At 38.0% G+C, this 16,530-nt stretch overlaps 1 protein-coding gene across 1 annotated transcript in view; it reads right to left on the bottom strand.

The window, feature by feature from the left end:
• Positions 1–16,530, bottom strand: part of LOC124285382 (glycogen phosphorylase, muscle form-like) — a 40,781-nt gene that overhangs the window by 21,343 nt on the left and 2,908 nt on the right. Inside the window, exons 2-8 of the mRNA XM_046721607.1 lie at positions 7,262–7,363; positions 6,610–6,792; positions 5,618–5,749; positions 4,946–5,057; positions 4,426–4,508; positions 1,540–1,683; positions 712–804 (exon numbers count right to left, since the gene is read on the bottom strand). Coding sequence (XP_046577563.1) covers positions 712–804; positions 1,540–1,683; positions 4,426–4,508; positions 4,946–5,057; positions 5,618–5,749; positions 6,610–6,792; positions 7,262–7,363 — 849 coding nt within the window. The remainder of the gene's footprint in view (positions 1–711; positions 805–1,539; positions 1,684–4,425; positions 4,509–4,945; positions 5,058–5,617; positions 5,750–6,609; positions 6,793–7,261; positions 7,364–16,530) is intronic.

The raw sequence follows: 16,530 nt of genomic DNA, 5'->3' as shown, positions 1-16,530 counted from the left end.
TTGGAACACCCCCTGCCCCCCTCTGGATCCGCCAATGATTACATTCCAGAAATCTCATCTCTCACTCCACTACTTTGATTGCCCAATCTAAGGGAATGATGTACAGATCCTTGAACCTATCAGAATTGGTTCCATATCTTTACCATCTTGAATAGGAAACCTTCATTCTAACGAACAAAAACCCTGATACAGTGAGTGAGTTTAATATTATGCGACCTTCAGAAATATTCCAGCAATATCACAGTGGGGAATTTACTTGATCAGACTGAAGTCAAACCATGGCAATATTGTCCGGACAAAGTATGATAAGTGACCTGCACACAGAAACATAATGGAAAAATTGCTGACAGCCGAGCATGTAGAGACAGAGCTGCATTGTGCAAGTCTGGATTAATTTGAGGAAAGAACATATTTTCTTATGATTAATGAATAGATTCCATTAAAAGATGGTCATACAAACCGAATATTGATATCGTATGTCTTTTATTGATTTCTAACAGAAACAGAACCTTAGATGAATGCAACATATAAATAGCTGACAACTCTAAGTTGTGATCTACACATCATCACTGAACAATACATATTTTGATACATTCTCCTTACTATGAAAACTATCATCATTCTTTGCCTGTTCATGGTAAAACAAATCACACATAATCTTAAAGAATGCCTCTCCTTGAAACATGCCACCCAAGTCAGTTTATGGCTCACCTTTTCCCATGGAACTCTCTCAATGTCAATCAGTATTCTCATGAGTTCAGGAATTGCCAGTGAGGGATGAGTGTCGTTCAGTTGGATGGCCACCTATGGAAAAATGTCACACATAAAGTCTTGAAGGTTCAAAGAGGTATTACACCACAGATCCTTACAGGTCCTAGATTTGGCAATGTTCAATTATTTCAGAATTGTGTGACAGATAGTAGTTTGATTTTCTTAAATTCTTTTGTACTAAGGCAAGGGGGATGAAAATCTATTAAGATATTGTTATAAAAGAGAGATTTATACTGACATATTCATTGTAAAATACATTCTTCCCTTTAGAAAAGTTTAAGCTCAAACAATGTCAACTTTTGTACTAAGGCACCCTGGTATCCTTGTAAATGTTTTCTTCTTGGATTATACAAAGTTTTAGAAACCAAATTTCAATTCAAAGCTGCAGCTATAGTTCGAAAGGACACAAATACTGCACCAAAGGACAAAATGCTGATGTTAACAAATATTCATTATCTGTAACACCATGCTTCACCTGCTCATGACACTTTCCAGGTGACTGAATAAAGGGGAGGTAACTCTCAACTGATGTCAACAAATCAATTACAAATATTTTTAGGCATCATCAATAAATACATTACATTTTTGAAAAGTGCAAAAGGGACAGTATAGTATCTGAAAACTCTTTCCAAACTAGTATCTCTATCAAGTTCCAGGTATTTTCAGGAGATTTACCCAGTACCCTTAATTCTACAGGTTTCAAGGCATTGGGGCATTTGGACATTAATTTGGACACTTTGGGATAGTTAGTCCACTCATATCACTAACCTTGTCTGGAAATGTGTCGAAGGAAGTCCTGACCGGATCTCTACAACCAAACCTAGAAGATTTGAACCTGCGTACAATGTCCTGCAGAGTGGCAGCAACAAGGAAGTACTCTTGCTTGAGGCGCAGCTCCTTGCCCTCGAACACCTTCAACATAAACATACTCTATGAGCACATCATCTGGAACAGTGCTAGAAATACATCCACAAAATCAGCCTTTATCTGATTATCAGACATGATTCCCGATGAACAGTGACATTAACATGGGTCGGAAGTTTACAGAAAAACTCTTCAAGTTAAAGACTTGGAGGGTTCCTGGATAAAATCAGGAGGACTCCAGGACATTCTTTAATGGCGACCACTGAGACATAAAACATATAGCAAACATTTCATATGTGTAGCACTGCAAAAATGTACGCTGTATAAATGAGGTCACATGAATAATGTAGATGTAATGAAAATCACACCTTATTGCTAATGTCAAAAATATGAGCACGACCACTCCAATACAGTGATTGAGTGAGGATGGTATAATGCTGCTTTTAGCAATATTAAATACATATCTCTGTCGGGGACACCAGAAATGGGCTTCACACATTGCACTCATGTGGGGAAACAAACCTGGGTCTTCGCTGTGACAAGTGAGTGAGTGAGTGAGTTTGGTTCTAAGCCACTTTAACAATATTCCAGCAATAAAACAGCTGGGGACACCAGTGTGACAAGTAAATACTTCAACCACTAAGCCATCCCACCGCCCCCAGATATTAACAGTTCCAACTAGAAAATGTACAACCAACAAAAACAACCATCCTAACTTTCCTTCTAAAGGCCATTAACCCTTCTGTTATCATCCATATACGGAAAACATTTCACGGTCATTTGCTTTGTAAATGTGATTGACATCTACAGATAACATGATCTAGTTTTTAAAAAGTGTTTAAGCCACATAGATGCACCAGTGTTCTATCCTCTATGTTTGGAATGTCTGTAGTGAGGTGAGTGTGCCAGGTGAAGAAAGCATTCCCCCTTGTATTGTGCCATGAGTGAATGATAGGACATTAACTGATGCATCTCTAACCTGGATAGTTGCCAACAATCTCCCTGACAATGTACTTGATAACCAACAGCTCCTTGTCTTTTTTTATTGTATTGTTTTCATATAACTGCTAACTAACAAGAGTCAGCAAATTATGGATATTATAACTTTGTTAGCTCTACAGGTAAACAAACAAATCTTCATACAGTGAAAGGGCAATAATGTTGCATACACTTCCTGTAACCATGGTAACAGTACATTATGAGAAGGCATTGTTCTCAAAGAGGTATCAGTTGCCTGAGGTAACAAGTACTGCATCTGATAGTTAATGGTTATTTGCATAATAACTGCACTAGAACTATAACATTTTTCTGACGGCCCCTGTCAAAGATTGAGCAGTCAGTTTTAAAAAAGACTCTAAACTTTCAGCTTTTTTTCTTTTGTCAACATAATTGTGGTTTTGGAGTAAAGTAAAATATGTAACCATGAAATGTCTCAATCCACTGGTATAACGGTACAAGTCTTCAATAGCTTGCACATGATAAAGCATGAAAACACAACAGGAACAAGATGTCCTTCATTGAACAATGTCAAAGTTCTATGGACAAAGAGCTTCTTTATTATTAGTTGGTTGGTTGGTGTCTAACGCAACACTCAGCAATATTCCAGCTATATGGCGGCGTTCTGTAAATAATCGAGTCTGGACCAGGCCATCCGGTGATCAACAGCATAGAGCATCAACTGGGATACAATGACATGTGTCAACCAAGTCAGCGAGCCTGACCACCCGATCCTGTTAGTTGCCTCTTACGACAAGCATTGGTTGCTGAAGACCAGTTCTAACCCGGATCTTCACGGGTTCTTTATCATTAACATTTCAGTGTAGATGCTAACACCATTATCAAGCAAGTGATGTACAATACTGCATATCTATGGAAGTTGTCTCGCTGTTCATCACATCAACTTCTAAATGCCACACAAATAAGCAGTCCTTCATTGTCTTGACACAACACAGATAGATTCTGATTCATGCAAAGATCTGGATGAAATGCAGTGAATCCCACAATGACTGACTGAGTATGGTTTTACGCCGCTTTTAGCAATATTCCAGCAATATCACGGCGGGGGACACCAGAAATGGGCTTCATAAATTGTACCCATGTCGGGAATCGAACCCGGCCCTTCAACGCTTTAACCACTAGGCTATCCCACTGCCCTGAATCCCACAATGAAGAGTATGAATATTATTTATTTTCATCACCATCAACACAAATATACCACAAAATTAGCAAAATGTACTTCATGTCAAAAGTTTAGACTCACTAGTGTACATATAGCCACTGATTTCAGGTAACTGTTCTAAACTAAATTTTGCAAACTATTCCATACTGTTTAAGGATACTGTTTACACATTAATTGATGTACTGTAAAACATATTTGTAACGTTGAAAAGATAATTTTCATGAGGTCAATAAATGATAAAAATCAGTGAAATTTGGCTAATTCTTAACAAAACTTCACACCAAAACGCAGCTGTTCACATGCACGATATTTGCACATGCTTTTCAGTAACTTGATGCATGATCCTCATGCACTTCATCTGCATAAGGTTTGCAGTTGGTTGTTCCAAGTTAGTGGAGAAATCAATCTTCGATGTAACCATATATATATACATAACATATAGTATGTGTTTTCAGTGAGTCTAAACTTTTGAAAGGAAGTATATCAGACAACAGTATAACGCACTTCTATGTTAGGTATCACAGCAGTGAGATGTAAATGATTTCAGATATGACCAGTGTGAGTATTGGGAGGGCAATGATCCGGGCAACACGATCAACACAATAACTTACATTGTCATTGGGGTACAACACACGGGAGATATTCTCAGCCAGATTCCGGTCACAGACAGCATCAATGTATGCGCCATTGTTGACTGAAAAACAGAAAGGTTTAACATCACTGTTTCACTCAAAGTCTTTGTTCTACATTTCTTGCACTCCTAGAGGTATCAGTACTGCAATGTTTAACTGGTTTTCCCCTCAACACTGCTAATAACACCTTAGAGAGTAAGTAACTGACTGTTGTATGGCTTGGATAAATCAAGAATCAGAATCTGGAAAAATTTGAAATTTGAACTTTGTCACACATAAGGGAAGCAACTCTACACTGAAATAGACTTGCCTTACAAGACTGGCAAACCATGTCCCTTGCTACATTAGTTATTGCCTCTTAAGGTAAAAATGTATAACAAAACATTTAACAGCTGATAAACATATCAAATCAATATCACTTAGCTGTAACTCTATGTAAATGCAAAAAGCAAGTATAAACTAGTGTCCAACTTTATTTATTCATAAAATGCAAACTTACAGAATCTGAGATCGAAGCTGTTTGGTGCCTTTGCTGACCACAGCCTGAGTGTGTTGACTGTGTTGTTTCCATATCCAGGGATAGGGCTGTCATACGGCATAGCGAACACTACCTGCAAACACAACCTCATGTTACAAACTATTTCTTAACTACAGGTTCAGACCTGGGACAGGCAAACAATTTGACAATATAAACTTGATTAACTGCACCACAAAATAGAATCTGCTCCTGTTATCAAGCATGAATTCTGTGTAGAAACATGAAGACGAAATTTCAAAATCAACCATAAAAACCAGCTGTTTAGATGACCTGAAAGCAGGGCGACCTATAATCCGATGTTAAGTCTACCACATATGCACCCGTGAAGATCCAGGTTCGAACTGATCTTTAGTAACCCATGCTTGTTGTAAGAGGCAACTAACGGGATCTGATGGTCAGGCTCACTGACTTGGTTGACGCATGTCATGGTATCCCAGTTGCATAGAATGATGCTCATGCTGTTGATCACTAGATTGTCTCGTCCAGACTCGATTATTTCCAGACCGCCGCCATAAAGCTGGATCATTGCTGAGTGTGGCGTAAAACTTAACTCACTCACTCACTATACCAAATGTACATTTAGCCAACAGTTTTACAAATACATTAAAACAGAATGTTTTGTCTGTCACTGACCTGTGAATCTACCCACTTGCCATCGCTTAGACTACCCTCAGCCCGTCCATAGAAGTTCACAGGCAGCATGTACTCGGGGCGAGCTTTCTCCCATGGGTTGCCATAGCGCAGCCAATCATCAGGCTCCTCCATCTGAAACACACACCACCACAGCACTGTAGTTCATCTGAGCATCACCTATGGCTCGTTTGAACTTGGGTTCAATGTTGACGATATTTCTGACTCATATTCGTCAAATGTACCTGTGCCATTATGCACTTTCTTGCCGGTGCCAACTGTTACAAATGGACCATAAATTACAACATGCAGCAATGAAAACATCGACTGGAACTCTAACGTTGTTGAGCGTTGAAAACAATGGCGGCTGGTAGCATGGGCAAAGGTCAAGGTTGAATGTCGTCACTCTCAAAAGCGATGTCATCTGTTTTGTTCTATGACGTTTTTATATTTGTAAAAAGTGTGTCAGTGACATCTGTCGTTTGTTGTTAGTAAATGCTTCAAACCTGATACCGTTGTTTGTTTATATTGTATTAAATATTCTATTCATTTTAGCAATAATATAAACCTCGGTTTTTTCAACTGCCCTCCTTCGTCGGGCAGTTAATGAAAGACCTCAGGCTTCTGCAAATGATAATGCCCTGAAAAATAGCGTTACCCTTATATTATTTAACAATTTCCCTATGCAAAACTGTAGGTGACTTTCTCACAAGGATGAATTCCATGGACTTTGTATCCTCTGAGAAAAATAATGCTGTTTTATTATACATTTTAATGTTTGCCCCCCTAGCAATGATAATTGTTAAACAAAAACTCAGATTTTATTATCTGTTTTTGTTTCATTTCTTAAAAAAACAAACAGGTGCTAGAACATATCCATGTTACTCCTTGTGGCCACTCAAGCCAAGCTCTTACAAACAAACACTTTGTTAATAGGGGCCTATAATTTTCAAACTCCCTACCAGATCCAGAAGCCTGAACAGAGGCCAGCTTACCTGCCAGCCCTCATTTATCTTCTGTGTGAAGATGCCATAGTCGTAGCGGATACCATAGCCGTAGGCAGCAAGTCCCAAGGAGGCCATGGAGTCCAGGAAACAGGCAGCCAGACGACCAAGTCCACCATTTCCTAGACCTGCATCCTCCTCGATCTCCTCAAGTTCCTCAATGTCAAGACCAAGCTGAAGGAAAGGGCATGGGTTCAACAGCAAACATCATGGTGATCATAGCGTGTTAAATCAGCAGCAGAAATATACTTGGATAATCATTCTCTAACAAAGCACACACAGGACACGTCTAACAACTGAAGTACTGTTTCGGTTACTGTTGGGATAGTTACAATTTACAGGACCAGAGCAGTTAGGCTGAGGTCCTCATGATTTAAGCATTAAGATCGAGGTCTTCAAGCTTAGAGGACTAAGACTGAGGTCTTCACGATTTGAGCACTAAGACTGAGGACATCATGATTTGAGTACTAAGACCGAGGTCTTCATGCTTAGAGGACTTAGACTGAGGTCTTCACTATATTACTTCCCACATCAATGGTGTTGTAAGCTAATCCTTCTTCCTCCATATTAGTTTAACATAGTGTTTTTAACATCAGTCACTAAAAACACACATGGGCCTTGAAATATTAAAGTGCAGCTTTACCTGGTACATGGCCTCGTCACAGGAGCTCTGCATGCCCAGGTTGACCATGGTGTTGGAGAGGGTGCGCCCCATGTAGAACTCCAGGGAGAGGTAGTACACACGCTGGAAACAAACACCTCATGTAATCACTGTGAAACAGATGTTCATAAGTACTTCTTTCTCAATAATATATGCTATGAAAGGTTGGGTGAATTAGGGCGCTATAAAATTCAATGCTGACACTTTGTGTGCAGAACAAACTACAGAAAATTATAAAAGAGCTGGAAATTCTCAATCTTCGCGTGTGTGTAACACATGTTACATTTGGGATTACATTTTGTCTGTATAGTACAGACTCTAGCATTATTTGGGTCTGACTCCCATGTGGGATTCAAACTCATGTTCACAGAGTGAGAGGCCTATGATCAAACCGACCACTGCTTCCACATCAATGGAAGTCTGACAACTGGCAGTCCAGATCATGTACTTTGTGTACCCCTCTGACGAGTGTCTTGTAAATAATCATTACAAGACCTATTGCATGCAGCTTTGAGCATATCCCTGTAACGTGGAAAGGCTATATAAATGGCCTATTATTATTATTATTATTATTAAGGGTAAGCATCTAATGTTCTCTATCCATCTGAGCTACACACTTTTAATGTCCCTCACATTATAACAAAAATCTGCAATGGATAAACAAATTTTCATATGAATACAATGTGTCATGTCAGGACAAAATTGGCAATATTAATGTGAATAAATTGGGGTGTTTTTAACTTCTTTTGAGAAGCATGTTTATGACTGTAAAGTATATTGATACAAAATAAGAATATTTGAGTATATATAGCTACATAATTTGTCTACAATCAATTGTCTGCTGCCCAACCACCTACAGGTTGTAAACACCCTAGACCATAAGCACAAAACCATTACAGCATCGCTCACTACCATTAGTAAGGGTGGACGCACACTACATCCAATTTTCCGTGTCATGTGATGCATTGTGTTGCTTTTTTCTCGCTCACACTACATGCGTTTTCCTATTGCGTTTGTAAATAAACCTGTAAATGCTCCTTATCTATTAATACTCCTTGATAAACCTTATCTATTAATACTCCTTGATAAACCTTATCTATTAATACTCCTTGATAAACATCCATTATTTACATATGCATATTTGGCAAACAAGTTAAACATATTAAACCTATGCTTTTCCAATTTTTAAGAAAAAAGAACTACAATTTTTTTATTGTATTGTTGTTCTCGTTCATGTTATGAAGGGAGAATAGTAACCGCAGCATGTCACTGAAAAAGAATTACTGTAACATTGTGAAGCTCATATCATTGGAAAATACCCCTAATTGTAGCAAAATAATGACGTCACAAATGGAATCCCATACGATTTCAAATGCAATGCGATGAAAATTAGGTGCAGCACCTAACGCATCGGATCGCATCACATTGATGCATCGGTTGTAGTGTGGGTGATCATAGTGAAATACATGATGTGAGTTTTTTAATGCATTGCATAGAAAATCGGACATAGTGTGCATGCACCCTAACAAGTAGAGATTGTGTCTCACTACCATCAGTAACAGCAAAAGGTTTGTGCTTCATGTTGCCTTGGTAGAACTGAAATTACCATAGTAACTTTTCAATGTTGAGCTTGATGCTAAATTTAACACTTGAAACCTGACGTTGCACATTCAGATTCTTATCTTATTTTCTCCTTAAATCTGCAAGTAATACAGCTCTTCATTTAGCATGTTGAGTACACATTATGTTTCTCCTATATTTGATCAGTGTTGGACAGTAACAGCAAGTCATCCTGACTCAGTAGTATCATGTTTATACATGATCATTCAGTATTTCATCTATCATTTAAACATGTCAACCAGCTTGGTGTTGTTTACCATGTTTATAAGGGTGTCCTTGATAAACAGGATCCTCCCGCTGTCAACAACCTACAGTATTTCATCAACACCTATGTATCTTTCCAGCATACTAATTTACTTGTTATTTTCAAAACTAAGCATTTTCAACTAATATGAGCTAAGTGAAGTCTAAGACTGATATTTTGTCTGCAGCTTCAGGAACTAGGATGAAATAATATGATGCTTTCAGGAAATTGACCATCATGATGACACGATAGTTATCTCATAACAACATGACAGTTATAAGTGGCTGTGGCTGTATCATGCATCTATTGACTTGTCTGCTTTGTGTCTAACATCGAATGTGGCCAAATAAAATAAAGTTGTGGTTCCATTTACATCTCTTTAAAATTTAGGGTAGGTAGGTAGGTAGGAATTCTCTATTTTTACATCTTTTTTTTTGTAGAAGTAAAGTACGAACTAATAACACATTTATTCAATCAAGCTTGCGGCCATCATGTCAACCTTCTCTATCAGAATGACCAATGTCTGTTGGTGCTGGGAAAAAACAATGGTATCTGAAAGCTTATTTTATTCATACCTCTTTAAAAAACTAGGGTCGGCACCAGAATTCAAGGGTCCATCGGGTAATTGGAACCACAACATTTTTTTTTAAGGCCTGTTTCATATAAAACACCCAGAAAATTCACCACATAAATTCAGGTTGTTTAAACAAGACCAACCATGCTAGCATTGAAATTGCTGCAAATATTCTGAGAACAATCAGTCTTGTCCATGTTAACACTGACACTATTAACTTGTTCATATTAACTATCTAACCTATTTCATTAGCCAGCTAAAGAGAAATTGCCACCACTGTTTACCATGTTTATGAACACAAACATCAGATGAAAATGATGTTGACTCATCAATCAAGAACACAATATCTCCTTTCAAAAACAAGCAAACAAATGTTCTATAAGTAAAAATAAAAATAATAGATTGAAAATATGCATCTTGTGTCATATTAGTTGGTGATTTCTGGAAACTATGAACATGTTTTCTTGATTACCGAGCCTCCATATGTTTGACCAAAATATATATACTACTCTGGCCAAACAAATAATGTAACATGTAAACTGTGACAGCATGGAAATCCATTGTTTCCTTGTTACCATGGTAACACTCCATCTGGACAACATCTGCCGCTGCTGGTTTCAAGTCAGACCTTGCCTCCCAAGTCAGTACCTGCTTCCCTACTCAGGATCACCTACCATCTCCACAGCTCACATCATCACCAACACACTTACCGCTTACATAACGGTATAATTCTTACCATCTTTAATCTTACATCACTGTCCATCACAAACAGCAATCCCACTGCAGCTCATTTCAAACCAATGACCAGGGCTCCAGATAAGTTTTCAACATCAGGAGTACGTACTCCATATTTTTTCAATACAGGAGTACTGGAAAACCTTAAGAGTACATTTAGAGTACTGAATGGAATTTAATGGAGTATCAGTAATCTTGGGTTTCGTTTCATATATGCACCACAACATTGCTATGCTTAAGTAAAAAGGTAAAAAACAATAAAACAATAATGTTTCAGAAAAATACGTCTGTAAATGATTCTAAGACCGTACACCATTGCTGTGGTGCATATCTTCTCGTTTTCTAAATTATTTCCTACCGTATCGTGCATATGCCGATACGGCCCTTATCTGGAGCCCTGCAATGACTATGTAAAACAACAATATTTTGGGGAAAACAACTTGTACTGGACTAACAAACAAATGTCAATGTCTGTCTCTGTTGAGTCTGTCAATGCTAAATATATAATATGTAAGAAATTGCATCATTATCCACAGTTTTTCTTGGGCTTATGCAGTAATCATGATGGTGTTCATGAACATTGTTTATTACTATACAAACAAATATTCCCTGTTCATAATCCAGTCTGGGCCACACAAACCAGTGATTGATATCGTGAGCACATTCCACACAGTCAAGGTACAGGGACACTCAGTCAACCAAGTCACCCAGCCTAACTGCACAGTCCATTGACAGCCTCATATGATCAGCAAAGATGGCAGGGTATCATCAATCAGTGTTTGTCTTTGGCATAAACACTTAGGACTCACCATGACTCGTTGGTGTCATGAGAGGGAACTGGCAAACATTTTAAACTAAGTAGTTTTGAACAACAGCAAATTACAATACATACTCATACTTAACTAAGGGCCCAGTAGCATTGCGTCAACAATGACACAAGCTTCTAAATTCTCAGCATATTTGAGATAATTTGTGTGTCAAATACACAGGTTTTCTGCGTTATGGCAAACACTGTATCAATTCTAAACAGAGTTGAAAATTAATTGTAACTTCCACATATATTAACTGTTGCTGTTTACAAAATACAATGTAAACTGCATTTGTCCAATACAGTATCTTTTGCCACATGGATCCCTTAAATCAGTTGCTTGTTATATTGAGTGTGACAATGTACATGATACAGACAAACCTGCACTACCAGAATACTCCCTGAGGTGAGACGGGTTGATTGTTATGGGTCAAGTGACATCAGCACATAAAACATTTTATGCATTGGTGTTCAACCACCCCTCTTAAAGTCAAACAATGGCATGGTTTAAATGAATTATATTTATCATGTGTAACAGCAACAGTTCAGTGATTCTGTTTCATTAAAACCTCATAAACATACACAGTTGTACAATTATTCAGCCATATATTCATCATGCTGATTGTGATGAAATGAAGGAATCACCCGAGTAGCAGAAACTGAATTCTTTATATGTTGGTACTTTTGGTTCCATTCTTCGAATGGCTGATTTATGACTATTATCATTATGACATAACAGGAGTTAACCTATTCCCAAGTTAAAACCATGAGGACTTCCATCAGCACAGACCCATTGTCCATCTTCTGATGGTCCAAGGACTGACCTAGAGCTGCTCATTTCCTGGTCCTAGACATAATCCTGATGAGTAGGAGGCTAGTGGTACTATCATGATGTCATAACACTGCACATCCTCTAAATGTTGCTGGTAATTATTAATGATGATTTCTATATTCTATGTATTAAACAAATGTGATCAACATGATCATGAGGCAATTAGAAATATACAGTCCGTAATTTAACTGTATATTTGGAAGAGAAATATCAGTTAACATACTATGCATGCTATAACTGACTTAGGTACACGATTCACATGTAATTTTGCACCCCTTCAGATGTTCCCAGAATCTGTATTACAATAGGCCTGGCGAAAGGTTTACTGTAAAGGAATTCCCTCAGCACTATAACTGACACACTGACAAAGTTAAAGTCCATGGGACATGTGTATTCCTTGGTGGAGATCAATATCTGGAAATGTTCTCATATATTATCAGGCAACTTGCACTGTGTTCTGGGATTTCAATCAAGCAGCTCATTTCCACTGGGAAAAGAGATAAGCATATGACCAAATCAATGTAACATGGTGAAAGTGCTTACTTAACATTTTACACAACTGCGATACCTGGTTTAGAATGCTAGCACAAAACTACATGAAAAATATTCCAAACTTCACTGTGCTACTACATCTAACGTTCTTCCTCATGGCAATGTGTCTAAACACACATGTAATGTCTAAAATGCATGCACAATGTCGCATACATGCTTTGATCCACATAAGTTTGTGTGAATAAATCATAGTGTACAAATATGACTCTCTATATAGCAACATTTCAATACAACGATTGCTTGAGATAGTGAGGGTAGCAAGAAGGATGTGACAAATATGTCATTAAAGTTTAAGAAGCACTGATATTTTTGCAGGGAAATGGGCTTCACATATTGTACCCATATGGGGAAACAAACACTTTTTTCGGCATGACATGCTAACTCCTTAACCACAAGGCTACCCAGCCATCCCTGCAATGATTGTGTGCACAATACCATATGCACTGACTGATATGTATAAAAAACAAAGAGGGTGGAAAACTTTCAAATGTGTCATGTCAGCATGACGAAGCAGATTCTGGCAACACGATCCCTACTTCATGTTTACTCTCATGAAAAACACCTTGAGTCAGCACAATCCTCTGGGACACAGGTTAATGTGAATTGTCTGTCATAAACACATTTCAGTGAAGCAGTGAAACGAAAGACTAAAAGCAGCCAACATGACCAAGGTCAGGGCTCTGAGTCAGCAAGTGTGTTCATGACCTCGCTCTAAGTCATTCTAAGTTTTAACACCCTTTATACATTTTCCCACTCAGAAGATCAAAAGCTGGTCGATGTAGCATGGACACTACTTAAAGAAAACATCTTTCAGCTACAGTGAGGTTACTAAATGGAACAATGTGCCACACATCATCAATCTCCCCACAGATGGGACATGTCTGACTGCCTGTAAATGCCCTGGTAGATAAAACATTCCTGTTTTTCAAGATAAGACAGAGACAGGTTAAAATACACTGAGTACCCAACATTTGTAATTGAGCATGAAGGTCGAGGGGTGCTGGTTATATTCGTAATGTATGATTAAGGATCCCTTCAAAACATAACAATGTGAAAACCTCAAGGACATCCCTTAAATTTCTAACAATGATAACTATTGAGGGGGACATATTTATAGTCATTAATATTTTCCTAATGTTATAGATTCAAATTTCCCAATATTTAACTTCGAACACAGAATACTCTGTCAAACATGATTATATAATCATCACGGTGGGCGAACTGGCTAATGCGCCAGGCTAGTGATCCAGTGAGCTTGATGTGACGGGATCAAGCCCACCTGTGACCAGGTGTAAAAACCTTGGAGTCAACTTTGTGTGCAGACTCTTTCAGTGTTGTCACAACCCCTAGTGTACAGTACACAACCCTGTGCACTTAAAAGAACCCATGAATCCGTTGGTATATGACCAGATGGTGGGCACATGAATACGTGCAAACACCCAGTTGCGGGTACAGCAACGTGCAGTAAACTTGGACAAAGTACTGTGACTATGTGTCCCAGGCCACCCAGCTGTGAATGGGTACCTCGTAAGGATGGGAATGCCACAATAACTCGGTGCGCCTAGTGGCTGCAAGAGTTGTATACTCCCAAGGGAGTTGAGATTGACAATACGATGTGCCGTTGAGATTGACATCCAGTGAACGAGGGAAAAACAAAAGCGCCTTTGAGCAGCTGAGCTGAGTTGGATATCGGCGCTATACAAATATTAGTATGTATGTATGTATGTATGTATGTATGTATGTATGTATGTATGTATGTATGTATGTATGTATGTATGTATGTATGTATGTATGTATGTATGTATGTATGCATGCATGCATGTAGTACAGTGCTATGTAATTCAGATATCAAATCACATTAATGAGTCTGTTACTTCACATGTTTAAACCACAAGGCCAAAGCATAAGTCTAATTAACACAAAACTTTCTATGAGTTCAATAAGCTTAATTATGACAGCCAATGCATAGCACTAGGATTTCAAACTAAGGTTCTTTGACAGACAAACTTTTGTAAAAAACAAAGGATAAAAATCCTTGCTTCTACATTGTTCCTGTTTTCAGTGAAATACAAGTCACCCCAAAAAAATGGTTAGATAACTTATCACTATATTCCTGATATTAGCAGGTTTAGCTAAACATCTTCAGAAGGAAACAAATATTTGAAGAAAATCTTGTCGAAGGACAAGCTCATGATTGTAAACTCATACAATTTGACAAACTAAATCAATATCAAGTTATCACTAATAAACATTGTCAATTATATCAAAATCAAGTTAACGCCAGTAAATGAGGTGAACTACATTAATATTAATGTTATCGCCAGTAAACCAGGTAAACTACATTGATATTAATGTTATTGCCAGTAAATAAGATAAACTATATTGATATTAATGTTATCGCCAGTAAACGAGGTAAACTAGATTGATATTAATGTTATCACCAGTAAACAAGGTAAACTACATTGATATTAATGTTATCACCAGTAAACAAGATAAACTACATTGATATTAATGTTATCACCAGTAAACAAGATAAACTATACTGATATTAATGTTATCGCCAGTAAACAAGATAAACTATATTAATATTAATGTTATCACCAGTAAACAAAGTAAACTCAATTGATATTTATCGCAAGGTACACTGCAGCAACATCCAGCTATCACCAATTAAGATGGTGAAGTACACCAATATCAGGTTATTAACAGCAATAAACTGCATCAAAATCTACTTAGATGTCAAGTGGAGACATGACCATTTCAATATCATTTGTCAATTGATTTTGAGAATTCTGGACCTATTTTGTCTTATATCCAAGTCTACAATATTAAATAGGTTTTGATAGTAAGTGACTGACTGAGTGTGGTTTACGCGGCTTTTAGCAATATTCCAGCAACATCACGGTGGGGGACACCAGAAATGGGCTTTACACATTGTGCCCATGTGGGGATTCGAACCTGGGTCTTCGGCATTACGAGCCAACGCTTTAACCACTAGGCTACCCCACCGCCCCTGATAGTAAGTGAGCTGAATTTACTTTAAGACTAGGGTAACAGTGTACAAAGCAAACTTAGCATTACAACTGTAGTATGCCTATGTTAAGATATGGGAGTTGAATAACCTAAGAAGATTTCTTTGTGCAACAGCACCATGGGTTACAACAACATCCGACCAGGAAGTATATTGCTGAAACAAATAACTGTTCAGTTCAGGGCTTGATCATATCTACAGCCCAACTGGTGGACAGGACATCCTATTATCAAACCCAATATACATCCTTGTTATCTTGGTTACTGCTGGGTCAGGGGCGGTGGGGTAGCCTAGTGGTTAAAGCAATAGCTCGTCACACCGACGACCCGGGTTCGAATCCCCACATGGGTACAATGCGTGAAGCCCATTTCTGGTGTCCCCCGCCGTGATGTTGCTGGAATATTGCTAAAAGCGGCGTAAAACCAAACTCAGTCAGTCAGTCAGTACTGCTGGATCAGGAGTTGGGCTACTCAACATACACCATCAGATCAGTAACTGAGATAGTATCACTGCACTAACATGTCTCAGAAATAATGTTATGAATAAGGTTAAATATCATTCTACACTGGACACACGAGTCAGAAGAAACTCTCAAGTCTCTTAACATGCTTAATTTCATAGGGATGAACCTAGGTTGCTGAGAAGGAGACGAGAACATATTGGGACAGTTGTGTCTATCCTTAATTGTTATCACTCAAAAAGAGTATCTGCACAGCACTGGCCATTTTTAAGCGATCGGATCCCTCTCTTACCAGTCGTAGCTATAGTGTTTGTGTCAAATTTGACAACTGAATTGTTGGTGAAATATTTTTGTGGTCAATGTAATGGTCATTTCAATTTATTTATCATATTGAA

This window comes from Haliotis rubra, unplaced genomic scaffold (genome assembly GCF_003918875.1).
Source record: "Haliotis rubra isolate DU_JTF1 unplaced genomic scaffold, ASM391887v1 Scf36, whole genome shotgun sequence".
Classification (NCBI taxonomy): Eukaryota; Metazoa; Mollusca; class Gastropoda; order Lepetellida; family Haliotidae; genus Haliotis; species Haliotis rubra.
Note: the sequence above shows the minus strand (reverse complement) of the source record. Positions and strands in the feature narration are given on the sequence as shown.